At 37.5% G+C, this 15,516-nt stretch overlaps 1 protein-coding gene across 1 annotated transcript in view; it reads left to right on the top strand.

Annotated features, from left to right (window-relative positions):
* CCDC60 (coiled-coil domain containing 60) overlaps nucleotides 1-15,516 on the top strand; it is an 84,182-nt gene that overhangs the window by 35,282 nt on the left and 33,384 nt on the right. Inside the window, exons 3-4 of the mRNA XM_063351371.1 lie at nucleotides 579-670; nucleotides 14,434-14,613. Coding sequence (XP_063207441.1) covers nucleotides 579-670; nucleotides 14,434-14,613 — 272 coding nt within the window. The remainder of the gene's footprint in view (nucleotides 1-578; nucleotides 671-14,433; nucleotides 14,614-15,516) is intronic.

Raw genomic sequence — 15,516 nt, 5'->3', positions numbered from 1 at the left:
TGTACATATAGGTGATTTTAATACCCTTATGTAAAATTGCTGACCTGGTTTGTAGACTCTTAAAAATAAGAGTGAGAAAGAAAATAATAAAGCCGTTCTGTTCTGTGCTCCAGAATCAGCTATATCTGTGGAGCGTTTTGGTTTGAGTCTGATTGAAATTTTTTCTGGATTGGGACTTCTAAAAGACTTCTCTCCCATCCATGCTTTTGTAGTTTGTTAATGCATAAGCGCTTGCAGCAGTCATTCCTTAAGTCAAGGCCATTGAACAATCTCCTCTTCCTGTCTTGTAGTTTAATGAAGCTTATGGGTGCTTAACTGCCTGTAAAGATCTCTGTCAAACTTGAAGTCAGCCAATGAGTTAAAAGCTGTTGGAACACACATATACGTGGCCATGCACCGCACTATCGTATACGGCTTGTTTACATGCTTGTGAAATGACACAGTGTTGTCCCAGATGATGACCATCTCAGAAAGTATTTGGTGATTAAGACTGAACCCTGAGACTGCACATACCTTCTCTATGCTAAGCTCTTCTTAATTAATACTGTAGTATTTCTTTTCGATTTGATAATTTTCAGCCTGATCCACCGGAACCAGTGAAGAGGCTCTCCCCAGCTAGAGAAACAGGAAAGGAGCTGAGGACTCTTAGTGAAGCTCTAGCTCGCTCAAGGTAAGGAAATCCAGAGCACACAGAAATGGGCCAGTCAAGACTAAAGAAATCTTTGGTTCTGCAGTGGCAGCAGTTGGATTATAGGCGAATTAATAAATGGTACTAACACCCTAGCAAAAATGGCTTACAAATCTTCCTTTATAGGCTTTATGTATGCTCAAAATCTTGTCAATGCCGTATGAGGAATGATTGTTTGATAGCTGTCTATATCAATACTATATTGTCTTAGTGTTGTTTATAAAGGTGCTTGTTAATTCTTTGCAGTCTTTTGCACGGCACAGTGCTGTGCCAAGATCTGGTAATAAAGCAGTCAAAAATGAGCAATGTTAGGACGTATAATGTCCACTATGTGATGGAAAATCATAATGAAAATATCTACCATTATTATAGAAATACCTGCATGGACTCATTTGGAATATACCAACTTGAGTCTTGGGAAGATGCTGACATGGAAGGAATAGATTTTTGTGCCCCTTATCTGATGGGTAGTGACCTGGTATAATAGGACATGAATTTAGGGTCCTGTGTATGAAACAAGTTTGGACAGTAATCATTATTTTATGGGACTGACCACAGAAAGTAGCTGGGTGTGTATGCCTTTGCTACAGAGTATCTTCTATTGCTACTAAACACAATAAACTTCTGTCCCAGCAGGGCATTTCTTATAGTCTCATTTTAAAAAAGAAAACAAAAACCAGGGAAGCCTATTGGGAATAGGTTTTAGCAAAGAGTACTCTTCCCATTTAGGCACTTGTACTCTTAAATGTACTTAGACTGTGTTGTCACCCATGTTTCACCATTGTCACTGCAGGTGGTGCTTAAGTTGACAAGATTGAGGCTTCAGTATGCTTTTCTGTTGCAATCACACATTCTGATTGCACTCCGAACTTCCCTACAGAGACCATTCACTCTATTTGCTCAGTATTAGCTTAAACAGTTGCTAAACTGCATAATAAGCCTTGCAGTAGGTGACTCTAGGGTTTTCTAAATTTTCCTGGAACCTTCTAGCTTTCTTGATGTGAGTGTTTAACTAAGAAATGAGATTCGTTTGCAATTGAAACAGCAAGCAGTAGTACAAAAAGATGATTTACATCTGGCAAGGTTTAGTTACAGCCTGCTGCAAATAAAATTGACAAATTAGCACTGCCAGCCCCAGCAGCGTACGGATTACACAAGTGTTTACGGGGTTCCTAGACTTTAAGTCTTTGAAGAGCATTCACTGGATAAAAATAGTTGAATTAAAGCAAGCAGCAATAAGACAGGCATCTATATAAAAGCTTAATTATTAGGTTAAATCTAAGTAAATATGGTAGTCAAGAGAACACATGATATCGGATTAGCATAATATAATGAAAACAAGTTAGGCTCTTGCACTGTATGGCTGAGATTGTAACTGCATAAAACTCGAGGGTGTTAGATAAAAGTAGCTTCTTTGCATATAGTACTGCAGAGTAATCAGAACTTTACATTTCACAATAATTTAGTGGTATTAAATATTCCCAAATTTTTACATCAGAGCAATTTGTAAATTTTATATTAGTTACTCATGATGACGTTAAATTTCACATTCTTCCTTTTTGTCTTTCTCTGCCCTAAATTATTTTTATTATTCACGTTGTTAATTCACTTTTAGTGAATTTTCACTTGATAAACTTGGCTGAAAATAGTAATAAACCATAAACAAAAGAATAAAAGCTGTGTACTTCAAAGGTTGGTTATGCAATTTTAGTAAAGCATGACTTATTTTCGCCATAAATGCACTGTTAGTTATGTTTGACTGCTTGTGTTCATTGTTCATTGCTAAATTTCAGTGGTATTGTCTCCTTGAGGTCAAGTTAAAGTTCTTTTGATGATAACCTGCCTAAGATCAGTTTACTTCTTGATATATGAGTTGTAGGTGCTCAGAGCTTACTTTTGGTTGCTTTACAGTCTTTATTTCAAATGAGTAGGACAAAAAATACTTGCAAGTATTCTGTAGGATGAGAATTACCATCACCCTTGGTATTAAAAGGCTTGATTTTAAAAATTTTAGCAAATCGATTTGTAGACATTTGGACGAAGCAAACTGGACAGCTTATTTCATTACAACTTACAGTTTGAACAAATGATGTGTCATTTTGTTACTAGGTTAACGTAAGGGCGTCTTGATTTGATACTTGTTGGGAAACGTGCTTTTGAAGTGCCATTAGGAGCTCCATGGCATTTTTGTGTGCCTTGGCCATCCTCGAGATGTTTGGGATCAGATGAACTTTTCCACAGCTTTGAAATTCTCTCCAGTTCAGTAGATTGAGTGAGTTTCTAATCCTATAATTGTAGAAAACTATGAAATTAAATTTGATTTTATAAAAAATCTAGATCATCTTTGAGATTATAGTGAGTAACATGATATAGGACTGCTTCCACGGAAGGTAGTGCTTTGGGCCCTTTGGTGAGGGACTAAATCTTGCACTGGCATAGGCTGCCCAAAGAGGTTGTGGAGTTGCCTGTGGAGATACTCAAAACCTGCCTGGATGTGGTCCTGTGCAACCTGCTCTAGGTGACCCTGCTTTGGCAGGAGGGTTGGACTAGATGATCTCCAGAGGTCCCTTTCAACTCTACCATTCTGTGAATTGTCCATGCCAGAAGAAGGGAACAAAGCCAATTGCCTCTCTACATAGTCTGTTTCTTGTGTTCTCTGTTTCTGACTATTACAGCACTATGTTGAGTGCTGTATGGGGAGGTCAGAAATTAAGGGGGGGACTGTGAAGATATCAGTCCTAACTCTTGGCTGAGCAGCTAACTTCTTATGTACCTTTGTGCAAATCACTTGACCCCTCTGCATCTCTGTCAAGTAAATTGGGATTAGAAACTAGGCAATGTATCTGAGCTAAACTCACTGTATAAATATATAGCTTTTTGATTGGTATGGATGTCAGAGTGTGAATGAGGATTGCTTTTGCTACTGAAGGCAAAAATGATTTATTTTTTACATATGGAGTATATTTTTACTTACTGTTTTCATTTAAATTATTTATTTATTTTTTAATCTTATTGCCACTATCTTATGCTTTTAGGGATGTTAGTTTGATAAATCTTACAATGGCTAGAACTTAAATACATGCAAGCATTGTCTTATCTCTACTGCACTGCTAGGTATTAGGTGGAAAAATATTATTACTCTCATAGGTAAATTAAAGTCAAATTGAGGATGTAAGATTAATTATCTCTGGAACAGCTACAATTGGAACTTGTGTGTCTCAGGTAAGTAAATGCTTTATTCTTCTAGACTTCAGTGATGCCTCTGTTTTCTCTGATTTTTATTTTCAAAATTGGCCTACTAAATTAGAAGCTCCAGGGAAAGACTTCTTAAGAGATCTAGCCCATTACTCTGGGTGAGTGTAGTTGTTTCCTATAACAGATGAAGTGTTTAATCTAGGCTACTTTTAATTGAAGACACATCTGTTTCCTGCACCATGTTATGATAAATGCAGATTTGCCTTCCACTGAATTTTTAATGATAATGCAATCTGCAAAATTATGTTAAATGTAGATTTTTTTTTTTTAAATTACGTGAACAGATTTGATCCTGATGTGTTTTGATGTCATAACTTTTCTGAGTGATTAAAAGCCCTTTTGACTCTTCTCACCTCCAGAAGTCAATACAGCTGAAGGGACAAACAAGATTATATTCCTCTACATTATCAGCAGAATTGTCTGTTGTGTTCTAGTCACCTTTTGTAGCTGCACCACACCCACAGAGGATAGTGCTGCTAAGTAAGAAAATACCTACGTGTTAAAGCATCTCCAACTCTGCCAGCTTCTTCTAGTCCCATAACTTTAAATCACAGTTGCATTCAAAACTAGCTTCATGTGATTTCAAATGCCTGGGTGGAAAGGGAAGACTTAATCTTGTGCTACTGAACAAATAAATGTATATTTACTTATGTTTACTGAACAGTAAATGATATATTCACACACAGTTTGTTTTTTGAAGGTCAGAAGTTTAGCATGGTCAAGGCCTAGTCATCACTGCTTAGTACACTCAGGAGAAATTTGCCGTTTTCCTCTTGTATAGGCAATGGTCACTTTGATGCTAGTTTCTGGAAAGCACCGTTGTCTGAAGAAATGCTCAAATGAAGTTTGCCTGTCATCGTTTAACACGATGCAATCCTTACATTGTAATACCAGTAGTGATCCTGTAACACACTTACATAACTTATTCAGTTTACTGTGGCCATTAAATCATGAATCCTACATGTTTTATATTATTTAAGAAGTGTAGTATGAGTTATAATGGCCATGGAGAAACTTGTTTGAGAAAAGTCATTTTGAAATATGAACTCACTTTCTCTAATGCTTTCTGAAATGTAGAGTAGCCAAATGTCCCAGAATGTAGAAAAATATTCAACAGACTTAATATCTGGAAATCAAAGGTATAAATTAAGTGTTTTTTAATTTTTGTTCTGTTGTGTAAGCCTGGAAATTCCTTGAGTATCATTGTATGACCTTTTAACAATGAAAATGTGCTGGCCGTTCATCTTGAGTGTTTGCACAATGTTACTTTTGACTAAATCTGCATGTAGAAAAAAGAACAGCAAGAGGAGCAAAGGAATCAAACCCACAGACTTTTTAACCAAATATTGAAATATGAAGTTGTGGGAAAAGACAATTTCAGGTGAGTATGACTGCATTGTTGGTTTGGACCAAAGGACATGTCAGCAATATAGACTATAGAAAAAGCTATTTTAGAAAAAAGCACAGTGGAAAATGCAAAAAAAAGAAAGAAGAAAACTGGAGTTTTCTTCTCTAGGGCAGCAACTTTTCCAATTAAAGCAGTCAGGCTAGCAGAGTAGCGTGCTAATACATACTACAGGGAGTCAGTGAATACAAATGACCTTTGTGGATTTGGCTTTTGCTGCTCTTCCTCCTCCTGATTGAAAAGGAACACCCAGCAGTTGTCGTAATTGGATGTTAATTGATACATATTCACAGGAAGTAGTGTCTGTGATCTTGCGGCTTGTTTGTATGAAAGAGTATAATGGAACCAACTGTGAGGAAGTTTGTTAATGATCACAGTGACATAGCGCAGTAGTATGAATTTTAAAATTATCTCCAAAATATTTGAAGAGCCATTACTGGAACAGACTTAGCTGCATTCGTAAAGCTTTCATGTTCTATCTTACACATTAAAAACATAATTAAACTGAAGATTAACCTTATAATTATGACCTCATACCTCCTCTCAGTAATATTCTCTTGAGTCCTTATGATGATATAAAAGAGGATGATGACACAACACAGAGGTTGCTCTAACTACTCATCTTTCACAACTATCAGTCACTATTCCCAAGTAGAAAGTCGTACCGGCTCTTCCCTACTGATGAGTTGTACCCAGTCACTTTAGGGAGACACTTGTCAGCTCTCAGATATCATTTTACCTAAAGACAGCATAAAAATGTAGGAAGGAATTTGCTTATCTTTGTGCAACTCAAAATGAAAAACTGATGTCAGATTCAGTGGGTGGAATACGGTATGGCAGAAAAGACAACACCTTTGTCCTTGAGCATTCAAATATCTTTAGCTTTGAGCTAAGAATTATGTTTTCATTTCTATTGCTGTTCTTACTAAAAGTAAATGACATTCAGCTGTGAGGAAGATCCTTTCTTATTGCTTTGTTCCAATGACATCTGTAAATGGAATCCAGAAATAATGTTAAATAATCCACACTTGCATGAGGATGTATTGTATGAGAACCAAGAAGGTAGAAGTCTTTGTAACTAATAAATTGTAGAAAGATGTAGGAACAGTTACACAGCAAAAGAGATTACCAAAGCATTGGAAGCTTGTAGTTGTTAATCCCTAATAAAAGCAGGTTGCCATAAATCGCTTCTGTAGACTAACTCAGCCCCCCAAGACCATGCAAGTGTACTGCAAATACTCTTGTTGTTAAACATCGCCACAAAAGATAGCACTTAAAAAAATAAGTATATTGCTTCAAATGAAACTAGTTGAAAATACTTTCTTGGAGTAAAAAGGAGTTAGGAAAAGTAATAGAATCTGGAAACCGTGCAGTGATGGTCATAGGTGCCCATGTGAAAATGACAAGCTGTGGTCATCCTCAGCCAGTGATGCCTAGGAGTTGGTAGCTTTGAGCTGCGAGCTCAAAGGGGAAGTGTCCGTGCCATTCCATGAGCCAGTCAAGCCTTTCCTTGCAATAAGGGCATGCTAAACCTCTGCATTACAATCCCTGTTGAAGAAAATGGCTCTGTGCATCTGTTTAGCTGTGCTAGTTAAATAAAACTAAATGTCAAACTGCTGGCAGTTTAACAGTACTTAACTGGCTGCTTTTAATGTTTTAAATTAGAAACTGGATGGCTTTTTAAAATGGTTCAAGCTTCCTGAAGGCAGACCTCTAAAAGTCACTCTTCACGCAGAAAGCCCAGCCTCTACTAATGCATTCTTTATGCCTGCAGCAAGAGTTAGACTGTTACCCAAAAAGCAGTGTCCCCTACTTCTTTTCCTGCTACTAGCGGCTGTGTAGCTGACTTTAATACAAAACCATTTAAATTTTGTGATTGAAATGGCAGCTACTACTGAAAAATTTATAATGTCAAGAAATGTGTTATTTTTGGAGTTCTGGTTATGACGTTGTGTGTCGTTACCTGTGAATCTATCTATTCTAATAGATGCAGACAGAAAAGATGCTAGTGTTTAGAGTTTATGATACGTTGGTATTCCTTAATGCATACGATTAACTGGAAGATAGAGTGGAGTCTGTAAGAGCAGGGAGGAGAGGCAATGTAGAGTTAAGAAGCAGAGAGTGAGGCAGTACTAACCAAGAAGGTGAAATGTTTATCTGCCAATTTTAGTTTCCGATGTATTTAATACTTCATAATGTCAGTTGCTTGGAAACCAGTGTTTTGTGCCCTTTTGCTGCTTGGCAGAAATCACTCTAATTGGCATGTTTCTGGCACTGTCACTGCTGGCAGTTTGCAGCATTTTTTTTCCAGAAGCAAAAATTTTCTTTCACATGAATGATGGCTCACATTAATTAGACAGCAGTCATGGGCAAAGACAACCATTTAAGTGTATGGATATATGAATCATTATCTCTATCATCAATCACTGGAAAGACTGCTATTCCTATCAACATTTCTGCCTTTCCAGACTGTTCGTTTGAGTCTGTCTCCTTTTCTTTTGTGCAAAAATATGTTTGTTTATGTTTGAAATTTCCTAAGTGGAAATAGTTTGCTGCTTATTAGATTTTACTGTCTATCTAAACACAACAGTCTAATCCTGTGTATTCTGATACAAAATGACACATTGTCACTGAATGTTTGAACAAAGCTAACACTTAAAATGGGTTTTCCATTATTTAATAGTAAAATGTTCTTGCTCTGTAAATACCTTTATGTGGTAAGGCAAGACACTAGATCATGAGGATTGATATCTATTTTCACATGAAAATCTTGAACCAGCAGTATTTCCTGGTAGAGGATCAGGGACCTTGGTGAAGTTCCACTTAACAAGCAGTGAGTTTTTATCAGTAATATGAACATAAAGTTACTATCATATGTTCTTACAGCAAGAAATTGGAAAGCCAAGGTGTTTTTTTCCTTTGAAGTTTTAGTAATAGTTTCCCCACAGCTTTTTGGAAAAGGATTTAAAACAAAGCCTTGAAATCTCACAGATTTATTTTTCTGCCCTTTTTCAGTACAAAGCTGTCTTCTCTGTGCTGTTCTGGAAGTATTTTCCCCACTCACCTTTGTTTGTGCACTTCTCCAAAGACACCAAGAGCTGGAAACCTAAATGTGCCTACCTGCAAAGAAAACTTTTATGCAAAGGTCAACAGAAATGGGAGTTACAGCATGGCACAAGTGGAGGGAGGGGTGTGTGTATGTGCATATGCTTGTGTTCTGGGACTACTTAAAAGAGAAATTGCTGCCCTCCATTCTTTCTAGGTTGCGAAAAACACATTTCCAACTGAAAATAAACCAGGTTTTTGGTAGGTTGGTTTTTGTTCCTCCAGGTAGCCAAATATGTTTGTGCTTCTCAATCTTAGAGAACCTCTTCTCATTTTCAAAGGAGAGATTCTGCCTCATTTCACAATGGAAGCAGCGTCTTCTGTATTTTAATGTCTTTGTAGCTAATCGAAAACCACTCTGAGACATCTTTAAATATGTAGAAATACATGAATACGTTCACCTGGTGACACCTTTTATGTGGGGCGGTGTTTTGACTGTGGAAGATCCTTATGTCTTGCTGCATAACATTCTGTGAACTTACCACAAATTTACTGATGTCTTATTTTAACTTTACTTGTTTCGTGTCTTATTTCACGGTCAGATTTTCATGTGATAATATACATCTTTCCCATTATGCAGATCCTGGTTTTGTTTTTCTTAAACAGACATTTGAGTACAGAATATTGTACTCATCTGCAGGAGAATAAAATGGGAGTCTACATTTGAAATAATGTGGGTATATTGTTTGTCTTCATCTACTCAAGACAGTTGTTGATGTGGTACTACTTTAGGTCCTTGCCAGAATGGTTAATGGTTCAGTATAGTAAATGATCACATATTGTCTGAGTTTCTGTGGGTTAGTAACTACATTTAATAGATTTTAATGTCATTATCATCTCATCTTCACTGAATTTAAGATGACTAGATGTATGAATATTTAACCATTTGGTCGTTACTGTGTAATTAATTACTCAGCCACTGAATAGGAGTAGTAACCAGGATGTTCCTGATTCTCCATTGCCTCATGTGTATACATTTGCATCTCTAACTTGGCTGTAAACACTACCAAACCAGAATTCGTAGTTAATTTACATTAATATCTACATGTTAATTGTGAATAGCTGCAAGCTTTTTCTGTCCACGTGCTAAGTTTTCAGGCTATCACCTGAATGCAGAGCTCAATAGTAGGACTTGCTAGCTCAGGCTCACTACCATGTAAACTTGCCTCCAGGGCTTTTGGTAATTTCAGAAGTTGGGTGGTGTTTACACCATGTAATAATTTGCTGAGCATATTTTAAGTGAGCAAGGTACTAATTCTCATTTACAATGAGACTGCCTTACATAACTCAGGAAAGTTGTGAAGGAGTCCTAATGTATATCTATGCCAGTATGTCCCAAATTTATTTACATTACAACACTGAATGTAAAGCACTAAAGAACTGAGTGAAATGGTCAGCAGCTCCAGTATTTACTGATAAGAGTATGGAGCAGATTCTCCCCTGGTATTAATCAGTATCACTGTTGACAATTTACAAGAAATGCAGAGTTTGCTCTCCTATTGTTCTGTGTGTGCTTTGTAAATAAGAAAAGTACTGTGTACACATGGATTTTCCTTTATCTTGGCACTTCCTGCTGTTTCATAATTATTAGCTATTTAGGTGTTACAGCACCTTGTCAGAATTTAGGGGACATATAAGAATTGCTTCAGCTATTAGAATGCAGCAACAGCTTAAGTGGAGTCTGATGTCTGTTAATGCACATACATGCAACATAGTATTTTGGGCAACTGGAATGATTAAAAAAACAAGCGTCCTATTCCAACTGAAACAGCAGTGAGGACAGTAACATTTAATCAGTTGGAATCTGATGAGAATGCAGGTGTTAATGCTGGTGCTCCTGCAGAGATTACCATAGGATCCTTAATAACTTCAGGTCGTCAGAACTTCCATTTTATTGTATGTTCAAAAAGAAAGTGCCACAGTGCCCCTAAAACTGGGTAAGGGCACAGATTTCAAGTTTAATCCAAATGAAGCAAGCTTCCTGCTCTCACCACTTCCTTCAGGGGATATTTCTTTGAATTCTTCAGGATCCAAATAGTCACCAGCCTCATATGAGATTTGTGATGGGGTCACAGCTCACAGTGGCATGGCTGCAAATAATGCTAAGTGTTCATTTAGAAGAATTACACTGGGTTTTTTTAATCCACAAATTTAGTCTGTAATGTTCAGAATACAGTTTAGCTGTATTTTCTGTAATTTCAAAGTTACTGCCTCATGTGCTTTCTATTTTATACAGAAATGGATTGTTGTTGTATTACTTTTTCTGCTATAGAAAATACTTAGAATGCTTTTAAGTGGCAGTGTAGATAAAATTGCCCGTGCTTTTCACCTGGGAAGCCTTAGCTCAATATTCAGTTTGTCACTAGTACAATAAGTTAGGCGGTACCTGGCTGATATTCACCTTGCAACGCTCTCCGCAGGGTCTGGCCTTGTGCCCAGAGGGGAGCTTTTACTGGTCTAGCAGGGAGCTGTTGCAGACACAGATTGAAATGCTTTTATGAAAATATAGGAAATGACATTTAGAAAACCTGTGCTCTCAGTGGCTTTCAGAGCAGTGCCACATTAGTTTCGCTTGTATTTATGATGGGCTATAAGACTCTGGAAACGGCTAAATTCTTTCTGTATAGCATCTGGAGTGAGCCATGTTCTGTCATTAGCTTTATTGATATAAAGGCTGTATCCATTAAGATAAGAAAATTGAATAAGCCATTTTAAGAACCAGTGGGTAGCAATTTCTATGACCAGAGGAATATGTATGTAGGTAAAATGTTTGATAGATAGCTAGTTATTTTACTTACATCTCACAATATTTGTTCACCATGATCATAATGTAATGTTCAGCCTTAGAGAGAGAGAATCAAGCTGGTATAGATAGACTGCAACTTCTTTGCACCTCAGGGAATGCGACCGAGGGGGATTAGCAGGAAGAGTTAATGAGGCTGAAGCGCACCCACTGCATTGAATGCAGTTGCTTAGTAGAGGGGCAGCCACATGGGTGTGCAGCCTTCTGCCCATCTTTCCAGCAATTCTGCTCAGGTGGAGTTGTACCAGCTTAGTTGAGCAAGGACTGGGCATCATGTGTTCAGGAGTGCATGTCATTCCTTTAGTAAACAGTCTTACGCTGAATTTGCTTGTGTACACAGTAGATGCGAGGTTGTTAACTGTAAAATTTGATCTTCTGGGACAAACACATCCTTAGAATGATTCCTTTGAGTTTAGTGAAGATGACCCAGGAAACTTAAACATGGTATATTTAAACAGGATGTAAAACAACTGGTAAATATCTAGCTTGTCTTTACCCTGATGGAAAGGTTTCTGGCATTATTATTGTAGCTTCCTAATGTTTTTCTAGGACCTAAATTATAATTATGACAAATTTATTATTTCCTTTTATTTTTGTGAGTCATTTCGTACTCACAAAGAAAGGCACCAAGAATCCCCAAATCTTAGCAGTAAAAGTTCAGTTCCCCAATACTTTAATGGCCCTGTATTACAGTTAACTGATGACCTTGAGTTCTTAAAGGATTTAAAGAGTAATTTAGTAAGTAGGTGTTTACACCAAGCACTGAAGAGATGCTTGCAACCAATTTTCTGTATGTGTTGTACACAACTGGGTCACTCTCTTGTGCATGCCGTTGACCCTTATCTATAATAATATACTCCTGTAGAGAAAACTTGAAGTATTCCATGGTATGTTATTACTGCTCAGGAGCCTCTTTTAATTTTCATGCTGATAAAGATATTAACTTAGAAAAATAAGACAAATCCTTTTGTCTGAATGGCAGTTAAAAATCTGTGTTGTGACTACAGTTGAGTGAAGCTCAATTACTTTAATAAATGTATTCCAAATTTCATCTCGATTACATTTGCATTTTAATGAACGTTTCTCACCTACTTGTCAAATAGGCAGCCCAGGTAAATTTATTAAGTTATTGTATAAACAGGGCATTGTGATGCCAGAATTTAAATGGAGAAACATTTGATGTCCTATTCCAGCAATATACTGTAAATCTATAGTGCAGATAAGTACATTGGTCACCTCTGTATTTTAAGTTTGGATTTATTTTGCTGTTTTCCTGACAAGAGTCTGTGAACCTCTAGGGTCTTTCATAAAATCCCAGAAATAATTATATGGAATTATGAGAGGATTTTTTTTGTTTAAATCAGGTAGTTAATACAACTTTTCTGCATGCTGCGTTTCTGTTAATTCTATTTTATGTCTTTTTCTGTACTTGGAGACCGTAGAGCTACTTCTTATAATAACCTGGGACTTCAAGGAAGTCAGACTAAAATCCACAATTGTGCATAACGTTTTCTATTGGTATAGGAGAATGATCATTGATTTTTGGCATATACCTGTTAAAGTCTCCTATATTAGATAAACCTTTAAAAAATGCTCTGATTGTACTTGCCGTTTATGCGTCTTTCTCCAGTAATACTGGTTATGGCTGATAGTGCAGAAGAACTTTCTAGGTTATAATTATTTTTGTCTACTGCTTGTCTTTGATTCATGTAATAACCTCACTGTTCACTATTTGTCCACTATAAAACACAGCTACAGCAGGGAGTTTGATCTTTAAGAAGGAATGCTTACATTAGCGGGGGCAGAAATGTGGAAGGAGCACTACAAAGCGGAAAAATATCTTTATGTACAAATATCTTGATGGCTGGCAGAAAGGAGAGAGAGAAAACTACTGGAAAAGGACATAAAGCAAGAATTCGAGGCCATTAAATGTTTTCTAGTATTCCAAGACAAATCTGTTTTATGCAAAATACTAGGTTCTTATGAAGAAGCCAGTCTGACATGACCCTGAAATCCTTATGCTGCATGCTTTAGAAAAACATTTCTTATCAGGGACATCTTATGTTCTTGTCTCTTTTTTTTTTTTTCCCCTTTTTCCAAAGTTAGCATAGAAATATCTAGCAGACAGGTTATCTACCTGAACTGGAAATGTTTTCACACTTGTATTTCTAGTTGCTGACTTAAAAAAAAAAAAAAAAAAAAAAAAGTCAGCAAAACTAAAAACCTAATCCCAAAACCATTAACTTGTGGAAATGTTTTTTTCATCAAGGGAAGGAAGGAGGGAGTAAACTGCTTCCCTTGAGAACTAATGAATTTGGTGCTTGAAATTTGCACCCTATATGACCTTCAGGTGCTTTAGTACATGTCTGATAAAAAAAGGGAGATGTTAATTCTCAGTAAAACAAATGAGGCCTAGCTTTCAAGCCTAGTTGTGTTTGAAAGAATCAATGCAGCCTGATGACACTTGATTCAAAAGTCAGCAACACCTTAACTTAAAGGGATGTATCCTGTGCCTGGACAGTATGCTGACTTGGGTCAGCTGCTACATTCTTGCTAACGTTTTCATCAAAGGCTGTAGAGCAATTGTGTGCCATATCCCTTCCAGGGCCCTAGCTCACTTTTTTTTTTAACCTCTGCTGTCATCATACAGGGAGTGCGTTATAGTTTCTTCATTTTCTTCCCTTGCAGTAATGTCCTGCCTGTTGTCTTCAGCTCACTCCCAGGCTTCACTGGCAGCTTCCCAGTTACTAATGATACAGTCTTCTGACAGCAAGTGGAATTTAGCAGCTAACAGGTAGCTTCAGGGCTGTGCCTGACAGGCTGTGACAACTGAGTTGAGACAGTGAGGGGTCGATTGACAGTGGTCAATTGGCTGCTATAAATTAGAATTAGGCAGGGAGTTTTTAAATCAAGTAGTGGACAAAGTGATGCTGAGTTCAAGATAGCCTATAGTTAACCTGTGCAGTGCTGACTGACATAAGGGAATCTCCCAGTTCATACTGGGGAACTGTTGTCCTTTGTTATCATATTGCAGAAGGAAATACTAATGTTGAACTCTTGAATATAGAAGAATGTGAAATCTCTGTTAGAAGTTAAGTTGGTGGGCACCAGAGAAATTAATCAATTTGAGAGTGTGTGTTTCTAGTACACTGACCATCTTGTGATGATTTTTGGCAGGCATCATATCAGTTCTGTGAAGCGAGGTGGAGAATACTTTCATATACTTCACCAAGAAGCACTGAAGAGGAAGAACACACTGAAAGCAGCCCAGCAGGATCAGGGCACGAGTTGGAGAACTGAGTTCCAGCTACCCAAATGCTCCCCTGATGCAGAGGAGTCAGAGGAAGAAATAAACACGTAAGTCAACTCAGAGGGCTTTTGGTGGTCTGAAAGCAGTAGTTTTAAAAAGCAACAATTTCCAGTTTCTGTCATTACTTGGCATTGAAGCAGAATATAACCACTTGTGTGAACCAGAAAGAGAAAATGCTTGAAATCTGTGTAAGTGCGCAGCTGCAAACTTGGAAAGCATGGGGGGAAAAAAAGTTTGAGGTGCTGTTTAATAGGGAGGAAGTTTAGGAGTTTAGCAGGGAGAAGATCAGTGAACTCAGGGGAGGTTTCGTAGCTGACTCGGCACTGATTCTCTGAGGAGAAAAGGAGGAGGCCTGGTGAGTTTGTGCCATGCTTTTGTTCCCACAATGAGACCGCAGCATTAAGAATAATGAAGAATTGTGTTCATCAGAATAAATGGCTTAGGTTGCAGAGTGGGTTTCTTCCATAGTTCAGCCTTATTACTTACTACCTTCTTCAGGTATTCTCTCCACTAATCATTCGATAGTCTGCAATCCTTTGGCTCACGTGCGTCTCTTCAGTGCACCTCTAATGCCTGTTGTAATGCTGTCATTGCTTTCCATCTGTCAACTCACTAGGTGATGAGATGATTAAATACTTAATGAGATGATGAAGTACTTGCTCGTCATGACAGAGTAGCTCTTCTAGAGATTACATACCTTTGGACCCTTATGGTATCAAAAACCCATCCATCTCTAACAGTCTTGTCTCATCAGTTTGCTGTGGCTTTTATCACTCCCAGGTACCAGCTTCCTCTCATTCACCTTTCTTCCATGAACCGACTCTCAACTTGGAAAACTCCTTTAATATTTTCAATGTGTTGCATAGAATTAATATTAATTGAGAGTTTAACTTCATTTTTAGAGGAAAGACCTCTAATGTCTACCAACATTTCTAAGAGGGAAGTCATTA

Source organism: Chroicocephalus ridibundus, chromosome 13 (assembly GCF_963924245.1).
Source record: "Chroicocephalus ridibundus chromosome 13, bChrRid1.1, whole genome shotgun sequence".
Classification (NCBI taxonomy): Eukaryota; Metazoa; Chordata; class Aves; order Charadriiformes; family Laridae; genus Chroicocephalus; species Chroicocephalus ridibundus.
Note: the sequence above shows the minus strand (reverse complement) of the source record. Positions and strands in the feature narration are given on the sequence as shown.